The 16,658-nt window shown below is 44.2% G+C and overlaps 1 protein-coding gene across 1 annotated transcript in view; it reads left to right on the forward strand.

The window, feature by feature from the left end:
• The window catches only part of LOC122935549 (ALK tyrosine kinase receptor-like), a 326,171-nt gene that overhangs the window by 233,281 nt on the left and 76,232 nt on the right, over nt 1-16,658 (forward strand). The window contains exons 7-9 of the mRNA XM_044291319.1: nt 10,413-10,582; nt 10,719-10,813; nt 12,213-12,353. Of these exons, the coding sequence (XP_044147254.1) occupies nt 10,413-10,582; nt 10,719-10,813; nt 12,213-12,353 (406 nt within the window). The remainder of the gene's footprint in view (nt 1-10,412; nt 10,583-10,718; nt 10,814-12,212; nt 12,354-16,658) is intronic.

A 16,658-nucleotide genomic window follows, 5' to 3' on the forward strand; every position in this document is an offset into this window, starting at 1 on the left:
TACGGCGCAGCGGGACGTGACTTGCCGCCCAGCGTCGTACTATTACGGCGCACTGATAAGGCGAGTGCAGGAGATGCACATGCCCTATCAGCGGCAGGGGTCTGGCAGTTACTGATAGCCGGACCCCTGCTGTATGCGCCGGCATCTGTGAAAACACTGATGCCGGCGCATTAACCCTTAATGTGCCACGGTCAGCGCTGACCGCGGCACGTGCGATGTCCGTGCGGGGATGGGAGCAGCCATTGGGTCCCCGTGCTGCTGTGACGGGGACTTGATGGCAGGAAAGACAGCCCGATGCCTTCCTTAGGCATCGTGGCTGCCTTCCGTGACAGCCTGTGAGATCCAGCCCCCTGTATTACACTGTGTAATACACTTACAGCCAATGCATCACAATGCATCACAATACAGAAGTGTTGTAATGCATTGTAAAGGCGATCAGACCCCCAAACGTTGAAGTCCCAGAGTGGGACAAAAAATAAAGTGAAAAAAGAAGTTAAAAAAAAATAAAGTTTAACAAAAAAATTCTAAGTTTCGATAAATAAAAAAAGCGTCCTTTTCCCAAAATAAAGTAATTATTTTTTTTTTTATAGGGAAAAAAAGAAAAGTAGACATATTGGGTATCGCCGCGTCCATATCACCGACAATATCACCAACAATAAAAACTGCTAAACAAATTTTTTTGTCACCTTACATCACTAAAAGTGCAACACCAAGTGATCAAAAAGACGTATGCCCCCCAAAATAGTACCAATCTAACCGTCACCTCATCACGCAATGACCCCCTACCTAAGACAATCGCCCAAAAAATAAAAAAAAACTATGGCTCTCAGACTATGGAGACACTAAAACATGATTTTTTCTTGTTTCAAAAATGCTGTTATTGTGTAAAACTTAAATAGAAAAAAGTATACATATTAGGTATCGCCGCATCCATAAGAACCTACTGTATAAAAATATCACATGAACTAACCCCACATGTGAACACCGTAAAAAAACAAAGTGTCAAAAAAGGCATTTTTTGTCACCTTACATCACAAAGTGTAATACCAAGCGATCAAAAAGTCATATGCACCCTAAAATAGTATCAATCAAACCGTCATCTCATACCGCAAAAAATGAGAACCTAGCTAAGACAATCACCCAAAAAATAAAAAAACTATAGCTCTCAGAATATGAAGACACTAGAACCATGATTTTTTTCAAAAAAGCTTTATGTAAAACTGAAACAAACAACGAAAAAAGTATACATATTTGGTATTGTCGCATCCGTAACCACCTGCTCTATAAAAATACCAGTCAGATGTACATTGTAAATAATAAAAAATTAAAACGGTGCCAAAACAGCTATTTTTTTGTTACCTTGCCTCTCAAAAAGTGTAATATAGAGGAACCAAAAATCATATGTACCCTAAAATAGTACCAACAAAACTGCCATCTTATCCTGTAGTTTCCAAAATGGGGTAATTTTGGGGGAGTTTCTACTCTAGGGGTGCATCAGGGGGGCTTCAAATGTGACATGGCAACTTAAAATTATCCCAGTGAAATCAGCCTTCCAAAAACCATATGGTGTTCCTTTCCTTCTGCGCCCGTACAGCAGTTTACGACCACATATGGGGTGTTTCTGTATACTACAAAATTTAGGGCAATAAATATTGAGTTGTGTTTGGCTGTTAACCCTTGATTTGTTAGTGGAAAAAAATAGATTAATATGGAAAATCTAAAAAAATGAAATTCTGAAATTGAATGTCAATTTTCCATTAATTCTTGTGGAACACCTAAAGGGTTAACAAAGTTAGTAAAATCTGTTTTGAAAACCTTGAGGGGTGTAGTTTCTAAAATTGGGTCATTTTTGGGTGGTTTCTATTATGTAAGCCTCACAAAATGCCTTCTGACCTGAACTGATACTTAAAAAGTGGGTTATCGAAATGTTCTCAAAAATTTTTTTTTTTTTTAACTCAATATGTGATGAGAAAACAATCTCAAAATGCCCTGGATAAGTCAAAGCATTTTAAAGTCATTACCACATAAAGTGACACATGTCGGATTTGCAAAAGATGGCCTGGGGTTAAAAGATCCCAGGTTCTAGCCCCTAAGTTGGCTAATAGTTATTAAATAGAAAAAAGGTTTAAAAACTCACCCTCTTTACCAATTTTACTTTTGAAAATTTATAAACAATAAATAAATAAACATATTACATATCGCCACGTCTGAAAAGTCCAAACTATTAAAATATAAAAAAAAAATCCTATGCGTTGTACGCCGTAACAATTTTTTTTTTGTAAAAACGGCACGATTCGCCATTTTTTTGTCACCTTGTCCCCCCCAAAAATAGGATGGGACTGTTCGATTATGGGCCCGACATTCCATAAAATGTGGAATGTATGCGGCTTTTTGGGTGTTTTCTTTTTTTTCGTGTGCTATCGAATGGTATCGAGTATATACTACTATAATACTGCCCCCTATGTTCAAGAATATAACTACTATAATACTGCTCCTATGTACAAGAATATAACTACTATAATACTGCTCCTATGTACAAGAATATAACTACTATAATACTGCTCATATGTACAAGAATATAGCTACTATAATACCGCTCCTATGTACAAGAATATAACTACTATGGGGGCGGAGTTTGGCCGCTGAGCTGCATGGCTGCCGGTGACTGAGCTCCTCATCCTAGCCGGCACAAACCCCCTTTTATAGCACCTTTTAGAAGCTTGAAATGGGCAAAGTGGGGAGAGATCGCCCCAGGGAACCTGCTGACCCACCTGTGAGCCGCTCCAAACAGCCTGACATGGAGAAATTCCTGAGGAAAGCTGCCAAGGGCACCGCTGCTGGGACACCTAAGATGGCGCCGGCTCCTTCTATTCATTCCGATCCGGATGAATTTTCGGAAGCGGGAAGTATTTCGGATGCTTCCGAATATAAAAATCGCAAGCGGGGAACGAATCTTTCAAAAGCGATCCTTCGCGAAATTTTGGACTCTGCGCTAGCTCCCCTGAAGCAGGACTTGACTGAAATAAAGACCGATCTCCGATCCATCGGCCAGAGAGTCGCTGCACTGGAAAACTCGCAAGACGCGATTATTCGCTTCGGTGAGGAAACATGCTCCACCCTCGGATCGCATAAAGATCTTCTTAACGATGCCCTCCTGCGAATTGAAGATCAGGAAAATCGCAGCCGTAGACGTAATATTCGCATCCGCGGCCTCCCTGAAATATTCGCATCGGAAGTTCTCGAAAAAATCGCGAAAGAAATATTCGCGAATCTTTTAACTCCAGAAAGAGCAGCAAATATTGTCATTGAACGCATACATCGCGCTCTTCGCCCCAAGCCAAAGGCTTCAGACCCTCCGAGAGATGTTGTCTGCGGTATCCTCAGTTTTGTGGACACTGCGGCTCTATTGAAAGCCAGTAGAGAGGCGGACCGCCTGGAATATGAAGGCTCGCAGCTGCAGTTCTTTCAGGACTTGGCACCTTCCACGTTGGCAAAGAGACGTATTTTGCGTCCGCTTCTTGAAGTTCTTAAATCTTCCGGGACCCAGTTCCGCTGGCTGTACCCCTTTGGCTTGGCCGTCGTCAAAAACGGACGGCAGATCACCATACGCACGCCTCAGGACCTATCCGGGGCCTGGGTCCCACTGGGTATTGCTCCAATTGAAATTCCGTCCTGGATGCCGGCAGACCAGGGAGATCCTATACCCTCGCCTCCGACTGCAGACACCTGGTCCCTTGTGCCTGCCGGGAAGAAATCCCGACCCAGTCAGAGTTCCCAGGCCTCCGCTGCTGCGGGTCGCTCTCCTCATCGCTGATTCTTCTCTGCTACGTTGGCCACCATTTTCGCCGTTCACAGTTCAGGTGTTCTCCTGGAGTGGACCTCCGGAAGTTACGGTTTTCTCCTGTTATATTGTTCAGGACATGCATAGGAGCCGTCTAGCCTTTTGACATGGCCTTTCTAGGTGTATCCAGGCCTTTGTTCACCTCCCTGAGGACTTCACCCTCCTGAATGTTATCTACCTCTTCCCTCCCACCCCCTCTGCACAGGGGATTTGTTTGCCGTTGTTTCCCTCATTGACTTCCTTGTTACCTGATGGCCTTTTCATGGCCTCTCCCAGCTCTACGAGACCCCCCGCCTGATGGATCCCGGCACCAGGCCGTGATGAGAAAGGATCCTCTGATTCCCAGGCGCTCCGTGGAGCTCTTAGTTCTGCATTCTGTGATTATGATTTACTGTTTGCATTATTGTCTCCCTTCTTTTGCCCTCATGTGTTTCCCCTTCTGTGTCCTCTTATCCCATCCTAATGTTCTTACTTCGTTCGCTCAGATTATGATTGCTTTGTGCTTTCCTGCTGACTTAACATGGCTTCTCTTATAGTTTCTTCCCTTAATGTCCGGGGCCTGAACGAGCCGTGCAAAAGATCCCAGGTGATTTCCTTACTACTAAAAGACAAAGTCTCAATAGCCTTTTTTCAAGAAACACATTTCCGGGCAGGTAAGATTCCCAATCTTCCTTCCAAAAAGTTCACTCAGTGGTTCCACAGCGCACAGGCCTCCGCTAGCCGGGGTGTCAGTATTGCCATTCACAAGCAGGTACCCTTTGCGGTTACAGCCTCCTCCTCGGATCCTGATGGCCGGTACTTATTTGTGAGGGGCTCTATAGCGGGCACACCGGTTACACTGGCCAATATTTACGCGCCAAATAGGGGACAGGTTGCATGGCTGGTTCAGACCCTCGCTGCGCTGGCTGCATTCAAACAGGGTATGGTAATTCTGGGGGGAGATTTTAATGTGACCCTAGACCCACTTCTGGATTCCTCCTCGGGGAAATCGGCTATCACTCACGTATGTCTTAGACGCCTGAAGGTGGCTCTGCGTAAACTAGGTGTTATTGATACCTGGCGTACCCTGAACCCCACGGGTCGTGACTACTCGTTCTACTCCCATGCCAAGTCCTCACACCACAGATTAGACTATGTCTTTCTCTCCTCTGAGCATGTCAAACAAATTGTAAACACCCGAATAGGCAACATCACGTTGTCGGACCACGCCCCTGTCTTTCTGACAGTTTCGCTGTCCACTCTCCCTACACGGGAATGGAACTGGCGTCTCAATGAGACCATCATCCAGGACCAGGTGTCATCGGGGAAAATAGCCACCTCCCTCCAGGAGTTCTTCAGTACTAACACCGCAGGTCCCTCCCCTCCCTCCCCCGCTGTAATCTGGGAAACCCACAAGGCCGTGATCCGTGGAGAGCTTATCGCTCTCGGCTCCCATCTTAAAAAACAAAGAGCCCAGGCCATGTCCACCCTCCTATCCCGTATCGCCACCCTCGAGCTCAGCCATAAGCAATCCCAAGCGTTAAGCCTTGCGGAGGAGCTTTCTGTCGCGCGATCTCAATTAAAAGATATGTTGAATGCTACTTCAGCTAAATTGCTCCTTCGTGCACGCTTCAAATCCTACGCACATGGCGACAGAGGGAACAGACTTATGGCGGCGCTAACTAAACAACAATTTTCTGACTCCTTCATTCCGGCGATCAAAGATGCGGCGGGCAATCACCTTAAGTCTACCCCTGATATAGCCAAAGCATTTTGTGCCTTCTACGAAGACCTTTACAACCTCCCGCCCCCTCCTGGGTCATCTCCCTGCTCCGTCGCGGAGGCCTCGAATAAATTCCTCTCCTCCCTTCAGCTTCCCTCTATATCCCCGGATCAGTCCTCCCAACTATTAGCTCCCATCTCTGGCCCGGAAGTCCTGAAAGTCCTAGCCACTATCCCCTCCGGTCGCAGTCCCGGCCCTGACGGTTTCACCATCTCTTATTATAAAACTTTTAAATCTGTCCTAGCCCCTCAATTTAGCTCCCTATGTAATTATCTCCTGGGTGGTGGCCACCTCCCTGCCCAGTCACTCACAGCCCACATCACCATTATCCATAAGGAGAATAAAGACCCGTTGCAATGTGGCAGTTACCGCCCTATCTCCCTACTAAACACGGACATTAAATGGTGGGCTAAGATCCTGGCTCAACGGATTCAAAAAGTTCTCCCGGATGTTATTCACAAAGAACAAGTTGGCTTTGTCTCTGGCAGACAGGGTAATGAGAATACTGTTCGCCTCCTTCATCTCATGAACTGGGCACGGTCTACCTCTACCCCGCTAGCTCTGCTGAGCACTGATGCAGAGAAAGCTTTTGACAGAGTGAGCTGGCAGTATATGTCACTGGCTCTGTCGAAATTTGGCTTTCCTGACCAACTCATTTCCGCTATCCTCTCTCTGTACTCTGCCCCCTCTGCCAGGGTCAAAGTCAACGGCACTCTTTCACCCGCCTTTGCCATTACTAATGGCACTAGGCAGGGTTGCCCTCTCTCCCCCTCGCTTTTTGTGATAGTCATGGAAACTCTCCTGTGCAAAATCAGGCAAGATCCCGATATTGAAGGTCTCCAGAGAGCCTCCCACACTCACCTCACGGCGGCATTTGCAGACGACCTCCTTATTATGACCACCAACCCTGAGACATCCTTCCCCCGGCTACACTCTATATTTGAAGAATTCGGTTGGGTCTCCAATTTCAAGATCAACTATAGCAAATCCCTTGCCCTGAATGTTACATGTAAACCCGCTCTTGTTGCGTCGCTTAAACGCTCCACCCCCTTCACTTGGGCCGCTCGGGACATCACATTTTTGGGGATTCACATCTCTGCGAATCTGAATGACCTTTATAGCCTTAATTACACCCCTATGCTCAACTCAATTACATCCCATCTACAGTCGGTTAAACTTCCCTTCATCTCCTGGATAGGCAGGAAGAATTATCTCAAGACCTTCATTGTCCCCAAACTCCTATACCTGCTGCAGACGTTGCCCATATGGCTCCCGCGCTCGTACTTTACAGAGTTGCGTAGGAGATTCTCCCTTTTCCTCTGGTCGAACAAACCATCTAGGATAGCTTACTCCACATTGACGAGGGAAAAGAGGTTTGGTGGCTTCGGCCTTCCCGATGTACACCTGTATTACACTGCCACGCACCTAAATAGGTGCTTCTCTCTTCTTTCCCGAAGCCCCCCAAATCTATGCACAGCTCTAGAGCGAGGCCTCGTTACATACAAAGATTATCTCGTCCTGTGGGGGGTCCGTAGCTGTACGCCCTCACATTCCTTTGCCTCCCCCATTTGGAAGGGCATGCTCGTTGAATGGGCTAAACTCTATAGATCTAAAGATCTGAGATTCCCGAATCCTCGCCTCCCTCTGCACTTATTGCAAAACTTAGTTCATCCCGAGACCACTGCCCCTTCAGGTGTTTGGTATCAGTTGTCTAACCACACACTACAGGAGGTTGTATCTGCGAGTGGGGACTTGGCATGGGACACGATTCGGGCCTTGCCTGAGGTTCGAAAGCAATCCTTCTTGGCTCTTGCTGCCTTTCGCAAGGATATCGCGATTTTGAAACTCCCTCCCTTCTGCACGGAAGAATCCACCTGGCTGGAAAAGAAACTAGATATGCCGATCCCCCCGAAGAAGCCCCTGTCAACTCTCTACAAGGAGTTACTCTCTTCCACACCCCCAGTACTATCCTTTTTAGTGGCCTGGGAGAAGGAGCTCTCGTACCCCCTCTCAGAACCCGAAAAAGCATTTATCCTCTCCAACTCTCACGGATTCAGTCGTTGTATCAAAATACAGGAAAATTCCTTTAAGCTTCTTACGCGTTGGTACAAAACGCCTGAATTCCTCCATAATCTTAATCACGAAATACCCGATCAGTGCTGGAGGTGTGGAACAGAGAAGGGGTCCCTATCTCACATATGGTGGTCCTGCAGTCTAATCCGTCCCTTCTGGACACAGATTGAGAGCCTAATCGGGCGCATTTGCGGCTCCCCTATAAGTCTAGATGTGCAATTAGTCCTGCTTTGGTGCCCCAATATAACCCTCGCCCCTTCTAAAAACAACCTACCAACGTTACTTCTAACTGCTGCCCGCCTGCTAGTCCCTCTGCTGTGGAAGAACGACTCTGCACCTACGCTGCTGATGTGGCAAGAGAAAGTGGATCAGATATGTCGTTTTGAAGAACTGGCTCACTGGGAATCTCACACTCGCCCTCGTTTTCTGGACATATGGAATCCCTGGAAAGCCTATCGCCACCCGGCGTCTTGAAAGACCCTGTCATGATCTGACTGACACCGCCATTATTGAACCCACCACCCCCCCTCCCTCCCTCTCCCTCCCTCCCTTCTTCTTGTTTGGTATTTCTTTATCCCTGTCCGTTGTCCTGTTTGTCTATTTGTGTTCCCCCCCCCCCTTCATTTGTTTGACTTTTGTTATATTTGATTGCACTATTCTGATGCCATCTGCGTATGGCGTTTGCTGTATTGTGGCACTTTATATCTATTTGCTTTCTCAATAAAAAGAGATTTGGTTAAGAATATAACTACTATAATACTGCCTCCTATGTACAAAAATGTAACTACTATAATACTGCTCCCTATGTACAAGAACATAACTACTATAATACTGCTCCTATGTACAAGAATATAACTACTATAATATTGCTCCTATGTACAAAAATATAACTACTATAATACTGCCTCCTATGTACAAGAATATAACTACTATAATACTGCTCCTATATATAAGAATATAACTACTATAATACTGCTCCTATGTACAAGAATATAACTACTATAATACTGCTCCTATGTACAAGAATATAACTACTATAATACTGCTCCTATGTACAGGAACATAACTACTATAATACTGCCTCCTATGTACAGAAATATAACTACTATAATACTGCCTCCTATGTACAAGAATATAGCTACTATAATACTGCTCCTATGTACAAGAATATAATACTATAATACTGCTCCTATGTACAGAATATAACTACTATAATACTGCTCCTATGTACAGAAATATAACTACTATAATACTGCTCCTATGTACAAGAATATAACTACTATAATACTGCCTCCTATGTACAGAATATAACTACTATAATACTGCTCCTATGTACAGAATATAACTACTATAATACTGCTCCTATGTACAAGAATATAACTACTATAATACTGCTCCTATGTACAAGAAATATAACTACTATAATACTGCCTCCTATGTACAAGAATATAGCTACTATAATACTGCTCCTATGTACAAGAATATAACTACTATAATACTGCTCCTATGTACAGAAATATAACTACTATAATACTGCCTCCTATGTACAAGAATATAGCTACTATAATACTGCTCCTATGTACAAGAATATAACTACTATAATACTGCTCCTATGTACAAGAATATAACTACTATAATACTGCCTCCTATGTACAAGAATATAACTACTATAATACTGCCTCCTATGTACAGGAATATAACTACTATAATACTGCTCCTATGTACAAGAATATAACTACTATAATACTGCTCCTATGTACAAGAATATAACTACTATAATACTGCTCCTATGTACAAGAATATAACTACTATAATACTGCTCCTATGTACAAGAATATAACTACTATAATACTGCTCCTATGTACAAGAATATAACTACTATAATACTGCCTCCTATGTACAAGAATATGACTATGCCAGTTTTGGGAGCTGGAGTAGATTTAAAGGGATTCTGTCACCAGGATTTACCCTACAGAGATATTTATATGTGCCATCAGTCTCCTTGTTTTGTATTAAATGATCCCACTCTTACTGCTCTGTGTGTCTGTATTGCTATGTAAATTACCTTGATAAGGAGCCCAAAGGGTTGTCCCACGATCCGTTGGAGGTCGGCCGCGCCCATCGTTCCGGAGCCCAGCCCAGCCTACCAGTTATTTTATTCACTGCACTTGCCCTGACGTCATTCCTTCTAAGCGCCGTAATCTAAGAGCCGGCGCATGCGCAGTTGGATCAACGAAGCCTGTGCCAGTAGTCTGCACGGGCGCAGACTACTGTGTACACTGCGCCTGCGCGAGATTACAGCGCTTGGAAGGAATGACGTCAGGGCAAGTGCAGTGAATATATTAACTGGTAGGCGGTGCTGGGCTCCGGAACGATGGGCACGGCCGAGCTCCAACGGATCGCGGGACAACCCTTTGGGCTCCTTATCAAGGTAATTTACAGTAAGAGTGGGATCATTTAATACAAAACAAGGAGACTGATGGCACATATAAATATCTCTGTAGGGTAAATCCTGGTGACAGAATCCCTTTAAGGCTGTTGTAGGCCGGTGGGGGATTCCCCTGTTAGGTAGAACCAGCGCCTCTACATAATGTAGGTGCATAAAGCGCCAGCGCGGGGGGATTAAGACCGGCATCTAAAACGCTGGTCTTTGTAAATGACCCCAATAATGCTCAGCTAATGGCCGAGAGTTCAGGAGTGAAGACTGTTTATCTGGCTTTTTTTTTGTGGTTTTAGCTCCGAATGTCCTTCCTTCTGGTCGGCTTCTTGTTAGGAGATGTATCTGTGCGGCTTCGCGATAACAGAACCGGCAGAGTCAAGACGCGGACACTTTGGCACTTTGCTAATGGGGAGGGTCTCGGGGTTTGGCAGCATTTGGTGCTGTCTCTTCAGGGTGTACTGGAGAGGTAAGTCCTTACTGACAAAGCTGACAACCAATATGACTGATATCCAGGCTCCCACAGGGGTGGTCACTGAGTGTTACTGCATACCGCCCTGCGGTGACAGGATGGCATCGTAATGACTATGTCTTCCGCTATGCAGGTTTTGGCTGGAGATCCACGCGTCCTGGTCCAAGGAATCAGACTCCATCATAGCGTTTGACAACATATCTCTGAGCCTGGGCTGTTACCTAACAAGTAAGTGCTGACGCATTTCAGGGCCAAGTCTCCCGGTTACAGAGGATTATCGATCACCTCCTGTATGGTCGTGCCCCTTGCACACATGTTGTTTACTTCTCGACCCTTTGTTTTGACCAAGGAAACATATTCCAATATATTTTCATCAATCTATTGTTTTCTATGGGTGCTAAATACGTATACATCCATTACGCACACATATAAACATACATAAAGACACAAGTACATCTACACTTACAAATGCACACAAGTACATATACTTATACATGCACATAAATAATACACATACATAAATACAAATACTGTACATACTCATAAACATACATGCACACATAGAGGCAAAGGAACGTGCACACATGATTTAAATATTTTCATATGTACAGTATATATAGTAATACACACAAATATTTATATATATATACACACGCATTCTTCTACGTACGTAAATGTATAAACAGAAAAGGTAAATAAACAAGGATTCTACTCAACCTTCTCTTCATGTAATTTAAAGAGCATCTGATGGCAGGATCAAACCTATTAAGTCATGCACACTGCCTGGTTGGGTTTATCATGCTGATTAGAATGATACCTCATTCATGTCTGTACGATGCACTGTTCCAGAGAAAACGGCACCTTTATTAATATGCTAATTAGCTCGTTGGAGCACCAAGGGGACAGCCAGAGCCCTTGGAGAACAAGGTTGTGAACTCCCCTGCACCCCTAGCTGAACCCCCATTCCCCACGCTCCTGCTCCCATCATATCTGAATCCCATTAGATGTCTAGCCCTGTCAATCCAGGGGGGTGATGGTGGCTAAAGGTACAGGGGTGTTCACAAACTGGTGCTCCAATGGCTCTGGCCAGCCCCTTGGTGCTCCAACTAGCGAATTAGCATATTTATAAAAGCGCAGTTTTCTCTGGACTGGTGCATCTTACAGACATAAATGAGGTATTGTTTTAATCAGAATGATTAGCCCTACCAGACAATGTGATCATGCGGTCAGAGGCTCTTAAAACATACATACTATATTAAACATACTTATATATAAATATACATACACCCACATAAACCATAAAAACACACAGATGAATACATTTACAGGTGTGTCCTCACTTACATTAATTTGTTATTTGGGATAGCAAAACCCTTGACAGGCTGCAATGCACATCACAACCACCGGGTGGCCACACATAAACTTATATAGGACAGACATCTCGTGACACAATATCTTAAAATCATGCTGTTTTGAAAAGCCGGAAATCTCATGACACAGCCGACGTATACACAGATACACCTATGTGCTCATACACACATATACTCATAATCATAATGCACACACAATAAATAAACATGTATACAAACGCACAAAGAACATCATCCCAATTTCCGTAAATCTCCAGGTAACGGGGAGGCGGCCACGCAGACGGTGTCGTACCTCTCAAGTAATCTTCTGATGGAGAGCAGCAGCCAGAAGAAAAACGGAACTGGATGGCCGCACCTAGAGGAAGACTATATCCCTACTATCCAGTCAGCAAAAACAGGTATAGAAACCAACGGGGGCGCTATTAGAAGATGTCTTACCTGTTCTAGTGGCGTTATGAGACTGTATATACTTAGCATGGATGTCAGACAGATGGGGAACCTTAGGATAGATGAAGACTTGACTGGTTCTGCAGCTCGTAGCAGCTTAGGACTATTCAAGTGAAAGCGACTAAGATGTAGTACCAGTCACAGTCACAACCATATGTATGGCGCTGTGCACATAACTTCCTGTCTGTGGTGATCATAATTGCAGTCTATGTAGCTGTAAATGGCGTGACCCACCAGTGATGTGTCCCCAAGAGGGGAGCAGCTGAGTATGAGTTACTTCTAATGACCTATCCAGCTGATTGAGAAGGCAGCGGGGCTCCTGTGAGTGCTGCAGCCTTCTCACAGCTTCCCCTAGGCCGTGTGATGTCACGTTCATCGGTCACATGGAATAGGTGCAGCCCAATGAAGCGGAGCGCGATACTAAACACAGCTGCCGCCCGCACCGGTGCCTTCTCAGACAGCTGAAGAGCAGGGGTCCCGGGTGTCGGACCCCCACCGATCAGATACTGATGACATATCCGGAAGATAGATCATTAATTATAAAGTGTTGGAAAACCCAGGTCCCTACTGTTCATGCTACAGGAAATTACAACAAATTAGTAGCATCAAAATAAAAGGCAACGCAATGGTGAAAATGTGCAGGAACACAAACTACCATTTTACAATTCATTACAATAATTACATTCCTTACTGATCCCGAGTTACATCCTGTATTATACTCCAGAGCTGCACTCACTATTCTGCTGGTGCAGTCACTGTGTACATACATTACATTACTTATCCTGTACTGATCCTGAGTTACATCCTGTATTATACTCCAGAGCTGCACTCACTATTCTGCTGGTGCAGTCACTGAGTACATACATTACATTACTTAGCCTGTACTGATCCGGAGTTATATCCTGTATTATACTCTAGAGCTGCACTCACTATTCTGCTGGTGGAGTTACTGTGTGCATGCATTACTTATCCTGTACTGATCCTGAGTTACATCCTGTATTATACTCCAGAGCTGCACTCACTATTCTGCTGGTGCAGTCACTGTGTACATACATTACATTACTTATCCTGTACTGATCCTGAGTTGCATCCTGTATTATACTCCAGAGCTGCACTCACTATTCTGCTGGTGGAGTCACTGTCTACATACATTACTTATCCTGTACTGATCCCGAGTTACATCCTGTATTATACTCCAGAGCTGCACTCACTATTCTGCTGGTGCAGTCACTGTGTACATACATTACATTACTTATCCTGTACTGATCCTGAGTTACATCCTGTATTCTACTCCAGAGCTGCACTCACTATTCTGCTGGTGCAGTCACTGTGTACATACATTACTTATCCTGTACTGATCCTGAGTTACATCCTGTATTATACTCCAGAGCTGCACTCACTGTTCTGCTGGTGCAGTCACTGTGTACATACATACATTACTTATCCTGTACTGATCCCGAGTTACATCCTGTATTATACTCCAGAGCTGCACTCACTATTCTGCTGGTGCAGTCACTGTGTACATACATACATTACTTATCCTGTACTGATCCCGAGTTACATCCTGTATTATACTCCAGAGCTGCACTCACTATTCTGCTGGTGCAGTCACTGTGTACATACATTACATTACTTATCCTGTACTGATCCTGAGTTGCATCCTGTATTATACTCCAGAGCTGCACTCACTATTCTGCTGGTGCAGTCACTGTGTACATACATTACATTACTTATCCTGTACTGTTCCTGAGTTACATCCTGTATTATACTCCAGAGCTGCACTCACTATTCTGCTGGTGCAGTCACTGTGTACATACATTACATTACTTATCCTGTACTGATCCTGAGTTACATCCTGTATTATACTCCAGAGCTGCACTCACTATTCTGCTGGTGCAGTCACTGTGTACATACATTACTTATCCTGTACTGATCCCGAGTTACATCCTGTGTTATACTCCAGAGCTGCACTCACCATTCTGCTGGTGCAGTCACTGTGTACATACATACATTACTTATCCTGTACTGATCCCGAGTTACATCCTATATTATACTCCAGAGCTGCACTCACTATTCTGCTGGTGCAGTCACTGTGTACATACATTACATTACTTATCCTGTACTGATCCTGAGTTACATCCTGTATTCTACTCCAGAGCTGCACTCACTATTCTGCTGGTGCAGTCACTGTGTACATACATTACATTACTTATCCTGTACTGATCCTGAGTTACATCCTGTATTATACTCCAGAGCTGCACTCACTGTTCTGCTGGTGCAGTCACTGTGTACATACATTACTTATCCTATACTGATCCTGAGTTGCATCCTGTATTATACTCCAGAGCTGCACTCACTATTCTGCTGGTGGAGTCACTGTGTACATACATTACATTACTTATCCTGTACTGATCCTGAGTTACATCCTGTATTATACTCCAGAGCTGCACTCACTGTTCTGCTGGTGCAGTCACTGTGTACATACATTACATTACTTATCCTGTACTGATCCTGAGTTACATCCTGTATTATACTCCAGAGCTGCACTCACTATTCTGCTGGTGCAGTCACTGTGTACATACATACATTACTTATCCTGTACTGATACCGAGTTACATCCTGTATTATACTCCAGAGCTGCACTCACTATTCTGCTGGTGCAGTCACTGTGTACATACATACATTACTTATCCTGTACTGATCCCGAGTTACATCCTGTATTATACTCCAGAGCTGCACTCACTATTCTGCTGGTGCAGTCACTGTGTACATACATTACATTACTTATCCTGTACTGATCCTGAGTTACATACTGTATTCTACTCCAGAGCTGCACTCACTATTCTGCTGGTGCAGTCACTGTGTACATACATTACATTACTTATCCTGTACTGAGCCTGAGTTACATCCTGTATTATACTCCAGAGCTGCACTCACTGTTCTGCTGGTGCAGTCACTGTGTACATACATTACTTATCCTATACTGATCCTGAGTTGCATCCTGTATTATACTCCAGAGCTGCACTCACTATTCTGCTGGTGCAGTCACTGTGTACATACATTACATTACTTATCCTGCACTGATCCTGAGTTACATCCTGTATTATACTCCAGAGCTGCACTCACTGTTCTGCTGGTGCAGTCACTGTGTACATACATTACATTACTTATCCTGTACTGATCCTGAGTTACATCCTGTATCATACTCCAGAGCTGCACTCACTATTCTGCTGGGGCAGTCACTGTGTACATACATTACATTACTTATCCTGTACTGATCCTGAGTTACATCTTGTATTATACTCCAGAGCTGCACTCACTATTCTGCTGGTGCAGTCACTGTGTACATACATTACATTACTTATCCTGTACTGATCCTGAGTTCCATCCTGTATTATACTCCAGAGCTGCACTCACTATTCTGCTGGTGCAGTCACTGTGTACATACATTATATTACTTATCCTGTACTGATCCTGAGTAACATCCTGTATTCTACTCCAGAGCTGCACTCACTATTCTGCTGGTGCAGTCACTGTGTACATACATTACATTACTTATCCTGTACTGAGCCTGAGTTACATCCTGTATTATACTCCAGAGCTGCACTCACTGTTCTGCTGGTGCAGTCACTGTGTACATACATTACTTATCCTATACTGATCCTGAGTTGCATCCTGTATTATACTCCAGAGCTGCACTCACTATTCTGCTGGTGCAGTCACTGTGTACATACATTACTTATCCTATACTGATCCTCAGTTGCATCCTGTATTATACTCCAGAGCTGCACTCACTATTCTGCTAGTGCAGTCACTGTGTACATACATTACATTACTTATCCTGCACTGATCCTGAGTTACATCCTGTATTATACTCCAGAGCTGCACTCACTGTTCTGCTGGTGCAGTCACTGTGTACATACATTACATTACTTATCCTGTACTGATCCTGAGTTACATCCTGTATCATACTCCAGAGCTGCACTCACTATTCTGCTGGGGCAGTCACTGTGTACATACATTACATTACTTATCCTGTACTGATCCTGAGTTACATCTTGTATTATACTCCAGAGCTGCACTCACTATTCTGCTGGTGCAGTCACTGTGTACATACATTACATTACTTATCCTGTACTGATCCTGAGTTCCATCCTGTATTATACTCCAGAGCTGCACTCACTATTCTGCTGGTGCAGTCACTGTGTACATACATTATATTACTTATCCTGTACTGATCCTGAGTAACATCCTGT

The sequence above is a fragment of the Bufo gargarizans genome, chromosome 4, assembly GCF_014858855.1.
Source record: "Bufo gargarizans isolate SCDJY-AF-19 chromosome 4, ASM1485885v1, whole genome shotgun sequence".
NCBI lineage: Eukaryota > Metazoa > Chordata > Amphibia > Anura > Bufonidae > Bufo > Bufo gargarizans.